The following is a 15,364-nucleotide window of genomic DNA, read 5'->3' as shown; positions in this document are numbered from 1 at the left end:
AATCACAGAGACCACTTGTGTAACTGGAAATGCAGAAACACTGTATACATGCTGGCATACCACCCCGTTTGTATGCTTCTAGCATATGTATGATATAAAGTTTTTATCTACTTATAAGCATGTACCTGTACATGCAATATGGACTGTTGATAAGAACAACAACACAGCATGTGTGAAGCTGCCATAATACAGCTTAAAAAAACATTTAAAATTCAAACATGCATATTAAAATTCATAGCATGGCTTTTTGCCTAACACAGGAGATAGAACTGTGATGGTTGCACAAGCAGCTCTGGTTCTCACAGTTGGTAAAAAACATCACCGATATGGAAAACCCTGATAAAATGTTGGATTTCAGGGGTGGCCAAACCGTGGCGCTCCAGATGTCCATGGATTACAATTCCCATGAGCACGCTGCTGGCAGGGATTCATGGGAATTTTAATACATGAACATCTGGAGAGCTACGGTTTGGCCACCCCTGGATTAGATGGTGTAAGGCCATTATCTTAAAAGTGTGGCAGAGAACTAGCAGATCAAGAATTGCCAACTCATAACTAACATGGAACCCAATTGAATGCAGAATTCCAGAGAAAAGCTAGAAGAGATAAGAATGCCTTCTTAAATGAACAGTGCAAACAAATAGAAGAAAACAATAGAATGGGGAGGACCAGAGATCTTTTCAAGAAAATTGGAGATATGAAGAGAACGTTTCATGCAAAGGTAGGTATGATAAGGGACCAAAATGGTAGGGACCTCACAGAAGCAGAAGAGATTAAACAAAGGTGGCAAAATTATACAGAAGAACTATACAAGAGCGAGCTTAACATCCCTGATGACCACAATGGGGTAGTTACTGACCTGGAGCCAGACATCCTGGAATGTGAAGTCAAATGGGCCTTAGGAAGTCTGAGCAACAATAAAGCTAGTGGTGGTGACAGCATTCCAGTTGAACTATTCAAAATCTTAAAGGACGATGCAGTAAAAGTGCTACACTCAATATGCCAGCAAATTTGGAAAACTCAACAATGGCCACAGGATTGGAAAAGGTCAGTTTACATTCCAATCCCAAAGAAGGGCAATGCCAAAGAATGTTCAAACTACCGCACCATTGCACTAATTTCTCATGCTAGCAAAGTTATGCTCAAAATCCTACAAGCTAGGCTCCAGCAATATGTGGACCGAGAACTTCCAGAAGTACAGGCAGGATTTCGAAGAGGCAGAGGAACTAGAGATCAAATTGCCAACATACGCTGGATCATGGAGAAAGCTAGGGAGTACCAGAAGAACGTCTACTTCTGCTTCATTGACTATGCTAAAGCCTTTGATTGTGTGGAGCACAACAAATTGTGGCAAGTTCTTAAAGAGATGGGAGTACCAGAGCATCTTATTTGTCTCTTGAGAAATTTATATGCAGGTCAAGAAGCAACAGTAAGAACTGAACATGGAATCACTGACTGGTTCAAAATTGAGAAAGGAGTTCGGCAAGGCTGTATACTGTCGCCTTGCCTATTTAACTTGTATGCAGAGCACATCATGAGAAATGCGGGATTAGAGGAGTCACAAATTGGGATCAAGATTGCAGGGAGAAATATCAACAACCTCAGATATGCAGATGATACCACTCTAATGGCAGAAAGTGAAGAGGAACTAAAGAGCCTGTTGATGCGGGTGAAGGAGGAGAGTGCAAAAGTTGGCTTGAAACTCAACATCAAGAAAACAAAGATCATGGCATCCGGCCCTCTCAATTCCTGGCAAATAGAAGGGGAAGAAATGGAGATGGTGACAGATTTTATTTTCCTGGGCTCCAAGATCACTGCAGATGGGGACTGCAGCAAAGAAATTAAAAGACGCTTGCTCCTGGGGAGGAAAGCTATGGCAAATCTAGACAGCATCCTAAAAAGCAGAGACATCACCCTGCCAACAAAAGTGCGTTTAGTCAAGGCTATGGTCTTCCCAGTTGCAATGTATGGCTGCGAAAGTTGGACCATAAGGAAGGCCGAGCGTCAAAGAATTGAGGCTTTTGAACTCTGGTGCTGGAGAAGACTCTTGCGAGTCCCTTGGACTGCAAGGCGAACAAACCGGTCAGTCCTAGAGGAGATCAGCCCTGACTGCTCTTTAGAAGGCCAGATCCTTAAGATGAAACTCAAATATTTCGGCCACCTCATGAGAAGGAAGGACTCCCTGGAGAAGAGCCTAATGCTGGGAGCGATCGAGGGCAAAAGAAGAAGGGGACGACAGAGAATGAGGTGGATGGATGGAGTCACTGAAGCAGTAGGTGCAAACTTAAATGGACTCCGGGGAATGGTAGAGGACAGGAAGGCCTGGAGGATCATTGTCCATAGGGTCGCGATGGGTCGGACACGACTTCGCACATAACAACAACAACAACAACTAACATGGAACATTCGCTGGAAGACGTTCAAAACTCATCTAGCCCAAATCATCATCTAAGTCAGGTACCTTCATGTGTAAGACATAGTTAAATGCTATATGGAGCCCTTTGTAAATTAGCATCCATTATCTGGATCATGTAAACCATAAACATAGGCCTGAATCACTCCATTTTGAAAGAGCCTGGAAACTTCTTCATAATTTTAACTATCTTGTTTGCATTTTATTTTTTGTAGGAACACTACGAGAAGTCAAGCCTCAGCAGCAATAGCAGTGGAGCAGCCAGTTTTAAAAGTGAACTTTCTGAAACCACTGACCTGCTGGCGGAAAGCTTTCACCCGTCCTGTGGGAAAGATGACGACAAAGCCTGCAGTGAAACCCTTTCAGATGATAACTGCACTTTAGAGACTTCAGAAAAAGGTGGCGGGGACTCAGGACAAAATGGCATGTTTTCCTGTTCTAATTTGGTCATTTTAACCAGCATTTGTTGGTGTGCATGCTTTTCTTTCTCCCTATGTATCCAACTATCTATTTGTCCCTGACTATCTATCCCAACCTATCCAACTAGAAACAGCTCAAAGGAAACTGGTGTTGAGGACAAGGGCCATTAAACCCTTTCTCCTGCTTCCCCAGTTGAAAATGGGCCCTTCCATGCTGCTTTTGGCCCTAATGGAGAAAGCTAGACATTTCATTGTTGTTTTTTTAAGTCATTATTAACAGGATAGTAGAATTACATACAAGTGAAAATTTAGTATTTCTAGTGTGCAGCTTAGATTTGATGGAAAGGTTCATTTCTACTTTTATTTTTTGTGCAGATGTCTTCACAGAATTAGATGATGAGCTGGACATATCGTACAATTCCAGCAGCTGTAGTTCAAGTCCTCTTAAAGATTCAGCATTTGGTAAGCAATGGCATGTAAAATGAAGCAACAACTGAGTCTACATTGCTCTTAATCATAAATTCATCAGTTTTATTACTGCATTAATTTTATTTTCCAAATAGAGACGGATCTCAATAAGTAGTTAAATAAAAATAACATATCAGTCCCTTGTTTTTATCCCAGATGGGGACCCAAAGCTACTCACAGTTTCATTTTCTTGTCCTTCATTTTCTCCTCTCAACAGCCTTGTGAAGGATGTCAGGCTGAGAGAGAATAAATGGCCTCAGATCACCTAGTAAATTTCCATGGCAGAGTATAGATTCGAATCTGGGTTTCATCCTCCAACTACTCCATCACGCTGATATTTGATCAAATTGTATTATACCAAGTGCTTGGGCAATACTAGAACAATTTCCACAGGTTACAGGTGGTATTGCAGGAGCCGTTCCAGAATTTTTCAGAAAAGATTTGGAAGGACCCAGTAAATGCAGCCTTAAACAGATGGAGAAAAGCATCAAGGTTCAGATGTCGGTTTCCATGACATAGGATGCTAGTTACCCAGGCTTAGTTGGCCTGTCTCCTTATCGGCATTTGATTAGGAGTTGCCTCCCATCTATCTCATAGCTAGAACCTCCTGCTGAGGCTGGGCCTCCTTCTAGCAACCATGCCATGGCCACAGCACCTTCCTGCTTCAGTTTGTGCTTGGGATAGTTGAAACTGCATGGAATCATGTGTACACTTATCTTGGAATAAGCCCCAATGAACATAATAGGATTCACTCCTGAGTAAACTTCCAATGGGACTGCACTGAATGGAGCCTACCAATTCAACTTGGCTGCACTGAGGAATGAGTCCTGGTTTGAGGAATGAGGAATGAGTCCCGGTTTGCAGTGGCATTCTTCTAGCAACATAAAATCAACATGTTGCATTGACTTTTCTTATGAATGGTATGTCAGCATGCTACCAATTTAAAAAAACAACAACAATTGGTAATATAAACAACCTGGGAAAAATGATTTTATATGTTGAGATTATAAAATAATCTGAGGATAGCTGTTAACAGACCATTTAGGTAGACAGGCTTGTGGGTAAATTTCAGATAGATGTAATTAATGTCAAGCAGTTCGCTCCAGAATTAATAAAACCATTGCTTGAGGTCCTGCTAACATGTCTTGCATCAGCATGGCAGTAAGAAAATGCAGTGTCTTTAATGAATGCAAATAACAAAAAGTTATCGCATCAGCCCCGTTGTTGATGGAACCATTGGTTAGTACCACTATCCTGTAGTATCATTGGAGCTGCAATTATGCAGCACTTCTATTAAAAGAAAATTATGAGCCTTGCATACCTCAGAACCACAGCTTTAAGATTAAATAGATGGGGAGAAATATGAATTCTATTGCTACTTGTCCTATTGTGCAGTGTGACAGTGTGTGGACATTGAGGAGCTTTTCATTTTAAAAGTCTTTGGGGGGGGAGACTGACTAAATAAGATGTAGGAGATCCATGATCAATATTCCCAAGAGTTTATTGTAAATGTCAAATCGGCAATGTTAGAAAGCTAATATGAATCTTAAGTGTTCCTAAGTGAGCCTCCTTCATTATATTATGACAGGTAAACTGTTTATTTTTGAGCTGCAGTGGTAGTAGTCATATGTGCAAATATTAATGAGAAAAAAGATGGCCAGCTACCAGTCTGCCCGAACTCTTTTCTCCTATTGATATATCTTACTAGTTGCCTATTAAGCTCATTAACTTCTGACAACAGTTTTTGTAGCATAACACTACAGGAGTAAGAAAATACTTATAGAAAAAGCCACATTTTATATTACTCATAGTATCAGTAGAGCCTGTTATGTCCTGCTTACTATTGGCAATGATTTGTATGATAGAGAAAGGAGGTTTCATGTGAAGAGGGCAGCTCATGGCATTCTTTCAGCACCATAAACCCATTTTCTTTCCCTGTTCTTTGCTACAAATAAACCCTCCGCATCATAATCTCCTCCCCCCCCCCCAGCTCTGCTCAGTCTACAGGATACCCAGTGGTGTCATTTCTGTGTTAATCATACCATCTGTCATACTAGAGGCAGTAAATAAATCAGGCTTAGAAAAAACATATTGTTAATTGAAAGAAATAATATGCTCCCTCCTCCCCCCAGCACACATACACTATCCTTGCTAATAAAACTTGGTCTCCCGAGAAAGGGAAATATTTTATTTCTAGACTCAGCTTCTATTGTTCAATTGTAGTCTTGTGTATACCCACTCTGGGTTGAGATAGGCAGAGATCCTCAGTTCCTAGTTCTAATCAGTGGTGGATTGGCCGTCTCGCTTACAGGACTCTAGGCCACTGCCCTAGTGTCCAACTAGTGGCCAGAAGCAAGCAGAGCCAAGCCTCAGCAACTCTTCCCATACCTGTCATGCATTAGCCAGAATTCAGTGATCTTGAGGACTCTTCAGAGGAAGAAGGGGCCAGCATAACAGAGGCAGCAGAAGCTGGCAAACAAGAGGAGGAGGTGTAAGCATGCCAAGATTTACAGCCAAGAACTTGTACAGTCACCTCCACACACACCCCAGCTCTGATTGAGCAGATGGAAGCCAGGTACCTGTTTCCAGCCCTTTGAGGTCACTGGCAATTAGAGTGGTGGAGATGCAGGCTTCAAGCAGAGATGTAGGCTAAAAGAAGAATTACTGACCTCATGGCTAAAAGTCAACTATCTGTTGGAGTGATGATGCATCATTGCAGGATTGAGCATGAACAGCTGACATTTAACTATAAAACCTCTTGAAGGACACTGGGTTATTGATGCAAAGTATCTTGAACTGGACTACTGTGCTTGCCTGCCCTCTGGAAACCCTGAACTTTGGACTGGGGACAACTTTGCATCCCATCCCCTCCTTCAGTTTTGGTTGTTTGAAAGGACTGAGAAAGTCACTGTATCTGGCCAGGCTATTACATAATGCCTCAGGAGTCCTCTTGAGTCACATTCTTCATCAGCAATGACAATTGGTCCCTCCACACTACCACCAGTTTGCAAATGGAAACCATTTTTACTTCCCATTCTGTTCCTGACCTTAGTTGTAATTAACCCAGAAAACTGAATTAGTAACCAGGAATCTCTATCACATAACCCAGGGCTTCCCAGCCCTATGGTTGCATTCGGAATTCTGAGTCAGGGCGGTTGGTTAAATTACAAAATGGCTGCTAAAGGAGGCATACACACACACAGAGGAAACCCATGTAATAAAAAAAAATACATTGGAAAAGAGTAGAAGAATAAAACCAACATTGTGGTGGCAACTGCTGCTGAAACAATATTATTTAAATCTGCATTCCCAATCAGATCTCCTGTGTCCAGTCAGAAGCCTAGTTGGGCAAAAGCCACACCTGGCTGAGCCCATTTGGAAAAAACCTTTTGCATGCACCAGGAAGAATGTCCATGGGTGCCATGGCACCCATGGGAGTCATATTGGGGACTCCTGACATAAGCCGTTAGGTGTGAGAACTGCAGGCCATATTAGCCTTTTTCAAACCCATATTTCTACATCTGGGTTCCAAAGACAACTATAATTCAGTACCAATGTATTCACAGTGTAATGAAAATGGTAGAATTATTCTTAAATTGTTCAGACTGAGCAGGAATATCCAGGCTCTCTCATCCTCACCTCCCTCACAGGGTATCTGTTGTCGGGAGAGGGAGAGGAAGGGGATTGTAAGCCGCTTTGAGACTCCTGGTAGAGAAAAGTGGCATATAGGAACTAACTCTTCTTCTTCTTCTCTCGTGGTACCTGCTTGGAAAGTTTAAATAGAACAGACAGATGCTTGATAAGGCGTTATTTAAAGGGAAATCTTAGGTGTTTTTTTGTTTGTTTGTTTGTTTTGTAAAAGCAGCTGATTTCCATTCTATGTGAATTTGTGGTCTCTGGAATTGGTTTTTGTTTGTGTGCCTTAAAATACTTTGGCAAACTGCCACCAGGACGCAAATGAGACCAGGTTCTTTGCCCTGGATTTGTTATTTAAAATCTGTGAACATGAAGGTTATCTCCATTTCCTGGATTCCCAGAAGGTGTTTTTAATCACACTATCTTAGTGATAACCATATTCTGATTGTCCAGTCCCTTGCAATAAGACTTGCAAATTCACATTGAAGCTAGTTTTTAAAGACAGCCACAGCTTTCTGACAAGAACAAATAGCAGTGTTTTCAGACATAAAACAATAGATTTCAGTAAATGATTTTTTCCATATAGGACATTCACATTTGGAAATGTGTTTGAATTGGTATCACATTAGAGGTGTAGAACTCCCCCCCAAAAAAGAAAGAAAAGAAAACCTACAGTATTTTTCGGATTTGGTTATATTTAACCTGGAAGATACCGGTATTTGCCAATATTTCCAAATTCCAATACAAGTATTGTATTCAGACTTGGTAAATATGTGTGAATCCTGGCTTTTTTCAGCTCTATCTTGAGGGATCTGGGGCTCTAGGGGGGACTTCTTTTGAGGCAGGGACATGAAATTTGCAGCATAGCTGCTTGTGCCTCTCCTAACTACCACTCCAAGTTTCAAAAAGATTGGACCAGGGAGCCCAATTTTATTGGCCCCCAAAGAAAGTGACCTCATCCTCAATTTTTTTCTAATGAGGAGGGAAGTTGTTTAAAGTAATCCCTTTAAATGATTTCTCCAAGCCACAACTCCAACATGGAATGAACTTTGAAGGCATTGAAATGACACATAGTCCTTTCAAGGCCTTCTCAAGCTGCACATTTGAAGTGAACTCGAATGGCATATCAAGGACTCTCAATCACTTTATATGCCTTCTCCAAGTTGAACTGCAGACTGCAATCCCTTCAAATATCTTTTAATTTCAGCTATCCAGCAGGTTTTTGGGGCTTGGCCATTTTGGACAGCTGAAATTCAGCCTGATCTATATCTGGCAGATAGTCTAAAAAAAACCATTAAGGTATTTTTTGGGATATTTTTCGGTTCAAATATTTTTCGGTTCAAAGCCTAGTATTCACCCCTAATTATAGTCCAGTTTCTCCTCCAGTGTGAAGAATGCTTTAAGACACAGTGACTGATTATGTATGGCAGCAACTATGCTGGGCCGCCAGTGGTTCCTAGCAGCAGGGCAGCATGCCCTGTAGCTTCCCGAGTATACACAGGGGACATAATCTCCTGGTGCACATAGACTGCCCCAGAGTTGTGCATGTGCAAAAAAACCTCCCCAAAACACACCCCAGTCTCTAAATACAGCTAAAAAGAGAAAACAATCAGTGACCTGAACAATAAGGGACCTGCTAGTAGTTGTTTAAGAACAGGCTAGAAAGGGAGATTGCAAAAATGCAAGTTATTACAACACTCAATACTATGACATACCCTGGACTCAACAAGGACGAAGGTTCTTTTGATCTCACTTTGCATGCTAACCTTGTTTAACTTGTATATCCACATTCCTCACAATTTATTTTAATTGGAATTATGTGACTGTTAGTAATATATAAAGTAATTCTGAATTCAACTCTCTGGTCCCAGGACAAGATAGCTACCAGCTCAGCTTCTACTTGAAGGAATGTTTCACACTAGTATGGAGACAGATGGGGTCAGCAGTAAATGGTGGGGTGGAAGCTGTTGATCACTGGCATTGACAGTTTTATTTCTCATATGTATTTGGCCGGTTTAGCAAAGAATTATCATATGGCTGTATTTGGATGCTGTGACACAGTTTACTAATTAACTTTTGCTTATATATTCCCACTGTCATGATGGTTAGTTCATAGTCTGAGAAAGACTGCTTGCACTTGAAAGTTCCCACCTTGAATAAATCTTTGTTGGTCTTAAAGGTGCTACTGGATTCTGATTTTATAGTGGAGCGTCATGTCAGAGATCCTGCTGGGAATCCAGCAGCTTTCCTCTGACACTCCGCTTCCCCTGCCTATCTCACTAATAGGTAAAAAAGAATCCCCCCTCCCAAGGACTGAGGGTATTCCATTAATTTAGACTTTGTAAATTAACCAAATATATCATGAATTGAAATGAACATGCCAACAAGATTCTTGTTATGTCAGGGGCTATCTTAGCAATGGGGCAACTGATCAGGCTTCACATTGGATGAGGGCCAAGCTCAGGGACTCTAAACATCAAGCAGCCATAGCAGTATCCCTGTTGGCCTCTTTTCTGCTGATGATGGCTGATGGTGGTCACAGGCAGCACCTTCTCAATAGGGCTTGACTATCTCTCTCAATTAGATTTCTCTCCACAAGAAGCTGGAGAGGAATGTGGCTGCCTGTCTCACCTGATAACCTTTGCTTAAGGTCCATCAGAGTTGCTGGGGGTGTGTGTGCACTTACCAGGAGTTGGGAGGAATGCTGGAAATTAATGCAACATGCCTACATGACCCAGAAGTGACTTAAACACATGGGAAGGGAAAATACTCTGGCTTTTGGGCAAAAATTCTATAGTAGAATTAGCTTCTACCACACCTACTTCTGCCACACTTGCTGGTGACTGCCTTTAAAAAGCCTTACTGTCCACACTCAGTGATTATGGAGCCTACTCTAGAATCATGAAGACTGTCCTTGGGAATATTGAATTTTGTCTCATTTATTTTCCAAGGCTGACCAACTAAGATTTTAGTTTTTAACAATTGAAGTTCAAGCTCAGGTTCTCACTTGTTTCTACAAAACCTGTGCTAATTACTGAAGCATCCACTGGTAAATCAATTCCCAATGTTCCTGTTGTTGTTTTTCCAGTATTTAACTTTGATCCAAGGGCAATCTCATCACACTTACACCAAATAGGTTCTCATTACCAACTATTAGATGAGCATTTATATGAATTGTCTAAGGCTTCTAAGGAAGCAACTACTATTATCTGATTATCTTATAATACTTCTTTAGATAGACATAACAGGAAATTTTCTTTCACCATACATATATTTTGTGTGTGTGTGGTCTTGTGTTTCTTTTTCTGTACTTGGTAATAGCTGTTAAATGAAATGTCTATATTTTAATTAAAATCTGATTGATCAAAGTTAGGAACCAAATCCGTTAACAGAATGTTATCATATTGGAAGAAGACAATAGGAAGTTATCTGATGAAACACAGTGGAAGGGGAAAGTAACCAAAGACCATAATTGGTTTTTTGCCTTCAGCTAAAACAACCATACATGATAAATTAAATGGCAGCTAGTTAAGAAAGGAAGTCAAAAGTAATTTGTAATACAACAAAGGATGATTGGCAAAATGGATCTATTATACTATTGTGTTTAACATTCCATCTAGAAATGAAAATCTGTCAAACAAAAGAAAGCTTCCTTTAGGCAGTAATTCTTTTGTAATAAATGGGAATTTATATTGTCTATAAATGGTTCAGTTTAACAACTACATCAGATATATATATATCTGATATAATATCTGATGTAGTTCTAAAATATATATGTAAAGGTAAAGTGCAAGCACCATGTCTGACCCTTGGGGTGACGCCCTTCAGCGTTTTCATGGCAGACTCAATACGGGGTGGTTTGCCAGTGCCTTCCCCAGTCATTACCGTTTTACCCCCCAGCAATCTGGGTACTCATTTTACCGACCTTGGAAGGATGGAAGGCTGAGTCAACCTTGAGCCGGCTGCTGGGATCGAACTCCCAACCTCATATGCAGACAGCATTTCTGCTGCTTACCATTCAGCCCCACAAGAGGCTCTAAATATATATATATAGTAGTTGTTTAATATTGATTTCAGCAAAATATAGGTGAGTAGAGTTGGTGGGTGGTTGAGTGGACTGGAGTGTACTGGAGTAGACGCTTTGGGTTTGTAGAGTGGCCAAACAAATAGCATGGCTCATTTTGAGTAGCACTTTGTATTATTATTTTTGAAATTAAGCCCTGAAGGCTGAAAGACGGTGGTAGAAATGCTGATACTTAGATAAGTAATTAATCCTTCAGCTTTGCACTGAGATGTTACAACAGGCTAGTTGAATGCTCATACAATGTGCAATTCAGATTAAAATATGATATTTAGCATCAGTGAATCATCTTGTTCTGCTCACATCTTCCTACGTTTTATATTCAGAGCTGTCTTTTATTATGAGTTTCTTTTAAAAGTTGCTATGACAGGGCAAGAATGGTGGGAGATAGAATTTTAAAATATTGTCAGCACAAAGAATTATACCTATTGTGCTTTTGTTTCAGGTATCATAAAACGAAGCTTCAGTGCTTCTGAAAGGCAACCTCAGGCAAGGCAAGTACAAGATGTGAAATTTTCGATGCTGTACATTTGGTTACTTTCGTTTTTGAGCTCTTCTACACTGCCACTGCGCAGTACATCATTACTTTAAAAATATGCAAAATGATGGAATACTCACAGAGATGTCCGTACTGCAACTGGCACTTGAACATCACATGAGGTTCTCTGGTCAGCTATCACACCATGAAGTGTATGTAGAAGAAAAAGAAGAAGAAGGTTCTTATATGCCGCTTTTCCCTACCCAAAGGAGGCTCAAAGCGGCCTACAATCACCTTCCCATTCCTCTCCCCACAACAGACACTCTGTGAAGTGGGTGAGGCTGAGAGAGCCCTGATATTACTGCTTGGTCAGAGCAGTTTTCTCAGTGCTGCAGTGAGCGCAAGGTCACCCAGCTGGTTGCATGTGGGGGAGCGCGGAATCAAACCTGGCATGCTAGAGTAGAAGTCCACACACCAAACCACTACACCAAACTGGCTCTCTGTACTCTCTCCAAACTGTATAAATTATAGCAAGATTTCCTTTCTTTTAAACAAGCCTTCCTAGTATGCTTCACAGCGAAATTTATCTTTGGAGTTGAATTGCCTTTAAAAACACATAGTCTAAACCAGTGGTCCCCAACCTTTTTATCACCGGGGAGCACTCAACGCTTGACAATTTTACTGAGGCCCAGTGTGTGTGTGGGGGGGTAGTTTACTCCTCTACTCTCAACCACTGCCCTAATGCTCTCTGATCAGTTTAAACATCTCTGTTTAAACATCCCTTCAAAATAAGATACAGACACGCCACAACAATGAACATAAGGAACATTTTATTTTCATGGAAATTTTAACTCATGACAATGACAAATCAATGGGAACCCTGAGCTTGTTTCTCTGCAACGAGATAGTCCCATCTGGGAGTGATAGGAGACAATGACACCCGAAGTGTGTTGTAAAGAGCTGGGGAGGATGAAGTAAAGGGCTGGGGAGGGGGGAGAAGGCGTCCTTCGTGGCCCACCTCCAATTAGTCGAAGGACCACATGTGGTCCGCGGCCTACAGGTTGGGGATCGCTAGTCTAAACACTCATTTTTGTTGGTTGTTATTAACCTATATGAAATGTAATATATATTTTGTATGGACTGTGATTCTCAATTAGAAGCAGTAGTAGAAAAGTGTAAGGGAGCTATAACCTCATTCAAATGCATTACAAAAACATTTAGTGGACTGGGAATTACACCAAGGGAAACATGGAAAACATTTATTTTTTTCCATATCCATATGCTGTAGGGAGTAATGCAGTTCCAGTTGGGAGTCTTCTGCATTGTGTATCAAAATAGCATGCATAGTCTTGATCTATCAAGGTAGAATCCTTTTGCAAATTGATCACTGTGAAATTGTGAGTAAGTTCTGTATTGCACAAATGAGGTATTTCAGTCTTGCTGTCTCATAAATTACTAGGTTAATACATTATTCTAAGCCCCGTTGAATCAGGTGTGTTGCCTCAATATGTTAAGTTTGTCTGACCAAAAAAGACAGTATGTGCTTTCTGGTGTATTTCATTGCTTTCCCCCTTCTGTGCAGGTCAGAATTTAATATAGAAGCTGAGGCCATTTGTGCAGTGAAATTTTCCTGTTTTCAAGTTTGCAACAACAGTTGATGGTCTGAGTTAAATGCACAACAGTTATCCATTTCATTTACAATTAGCTTTCTTATCAATGGTCTTTCCTTTACAGAGATTATATTGGAATTTCAGGAACCAGACCAAGGCCAGGTAATTTCACGTCTGCAACTATACACGGATGGAAATTTATCTGACTATTTAACCTTGTTTTAAAGTTGTTATTTTTCTTAGTAGTTTATATTCAGTTTCTTCTTTTATTTCTTCAGCTTTGCTGCCCTTTGATCTGCTTCTGAAAGCACCTTCGCTCATGTTCAGGGGCCACGTTAAGAAAATAGAGGATTCGTTAGTGACAGGGTGGAAATCCCATAGCCTTCCAGCTGTGATTCTTCGCAATCTGAAAGATCATGGTAGTACTTAATAGTATCATTATGCAGTCAAACCAGTTCCTAGAGAACCAAGAATTATAGCCGACTTAGAAATAGTATACTTTTTGTTAAGAAAAATAAACGTATATAAATAAAAGTCCTTTTAAAAAGTTCTTTAAGTCTCTTATCAAAATGTTTGCTCAAATCAAGAACCCTGAGATATGATTACAATATAAGAGAATAACACTGTGTGATCCAGTGCCTTGTTAGTCAGACAACTATGTAAAATGATATCTGTCAAAGATTGCAATGCAGATCCTCCTTCAGTTAACCAGAAACATTCCGATAGCCATCCAGTACCTATTTCCAGCACATGCATAAGTCATGTTTTTAAGCTCCTTGGGAGGAATGTGTCCAAGCACAGCAGGGCCATCCTGCACTTACCAGGTACTCGGATGGAGGTGGGGAGAAAGCCTGCCATTTGGCTGTCTCACCATCTCCAATCAACTCAATTTCTTGGTGCCAAAGCTCCTACTGAGGGTGAGCAGTGAGCCAAGACTTTTCCTGGTGTCAAAAAGGATAAACAGCTTTTGGATTGCCCCTTGTTCCTAGCTTCACAGGCTTTCACACATCTTAGTCTGACTGTGGTATGAACATTCACAGATAATTTTAAGTTCAAGCTCATAGCACAAAATAAACGTGAAAGATAGTACTCTTGCCTGTCCTGCTAATCTCTGATATGCCCAGATGGTAATGTTGGCAGATGGGGGCATCTTTCTCATGTTCCATGAAACTTGAGCTAATATGCACCTGTGAATCACTGAGATACAAGAAGTATGGTGATTTTTCTTCCCAAGCCATTCCTGGAAAATTCATGGTGGCAAATGCCCACCTCATGACTGCTTTCCAAGTGTGATGCACTTCTCTTAATAAATCAACAGACTCTTGGAGATGTCCTAAAACATGGTATAAATAATGAAACTTACCTTGGAATTAAATGGTATACTTAGATTTATGAATGAATGTTAATGCTTCCTTAATGATTCATAGGTTGAACTGGGAACTGGCTGTTGCTTCTGGGTCCCCCCCCCCCCCACTGGTTCTTAATTAATATTTTTCTCCGGAACAAAGCAGGGTTAGGTGACTTTTAATTTAAGAGGCAGGCACATATGTACGATTAACATTTCAGTATTTCACTGTGTGTAATCTGTATACATGTGCACTGCTGAATGGCTGAGCAGTAGTGCTTTGCTTGGGTAAGCAAATTAAATGTTATAGAAGCTGCATCTGCCTGGAACTTTATCAGAAATCTTACTGAAAGGAGATTAGGCTAGCAACCGAACAATTTTCTTTCAGAAAGACTGAAAATGGTTCTTAGGATTTTAAAGAATATACTGGTATGCAATTATATCTTTCTATATTATCATTGCCGAAAAGGATGAAGTATCTTTGGACCATCCAAGTGTAGTAGCTATGCTAAGCTCCTGGGATCACTTTAGCTTTGATCTGTAATAATACTGCAGGTTTCATTAGTATAATGTCTTTACTTGAACAGAGACAACATGCTTATCTTCTCTTTGATAGCTGTGTTTTTCTCAGAATACCTACAAGTCTCTTCATTATTTATTGCCGTTCGATATTTTATAGACCTTTTCAACATTCCTGTTGTTGTTTTTTTGGACAACTTTTGTTTGTTCCTTAGTACTGCTGGGGGAAATCCACAGGTCAGCCAGAGAGTGAGATTGCTCTTTCTGAGTTCCCACACCTGTTTTTCTTTCTTAGAGAATTCTCAAGAGTACACGCACCACACTGTGGGTGTCACAGCACCTGTTCAGGTTGCTAGATAGGGATGTATGTACTCCAAAAAATAGAATTTCAGTTT

General features: G+C 40.5%; 1 protein-coding gene across 8 annotated transcripts in view; it reads left to right on the top strand.

The window, feature by feature from the left end:
- NEK10 (NIMA related kinase 10) overlaps window positions 1–15,364 on the top strand; it is a 94,579-nt gene that overhangs the window by 56,740 nt on the left and 22,475 nt on the right. For 4 of the 8 annotated variants that reach the window (XR_013225300.1, XM_077302900.1, XM_077302898.1 and 1 more), the window contains 5 exons: window positions 2,629–2,836; window positions 3,208–3,294; window positions 11,463–11,511; window positions 13,230–13,267; window positions 13,384–13,524. Coding sequence is in view for 7 of the 8 variants with exons in the window: in XM_077302900.1 (XP_077159015.1) it covers window positions 2,629–2,836; window positions 3,208–3,294; window positions 11,463–11,511; window positions 13,230–13,267; window positions 13,384–13,524 (523 nt within the window). In the remaining variant the exon portion in view is untranslated. The remainder of the gene's footprint in view (window positions 1–2,628; window positions 2,837–3,207; window positions 3,295–11,462; window positions 11,512–13,229; window positions 13,268–13,383; window positions 13,525–15,364) is intronic. The other 4 variants (XM_077302901.1, XM_077302899.1, XM_077302905.1 and 1 more) reach the window with 3 other exon arrangements.

The sequence above is a fragment of the Paroedura picta genome, chromosome 11, assembly GCF_049243985.1.
Source record: "Paroedura picta isolate Pp20150507F chromosome 11, Ppicta_v3.0, whole genome shotgun sequence".
Lineage (NCBI taxonomy): Eukaryota > Metazoa > Chordata > Lepidosauria > Squamata > Gekkonidae > Paroedura > Paroedura picta.
This window is presented reverse-complemented; position numbering and strand designations above follow the sequence as displayed.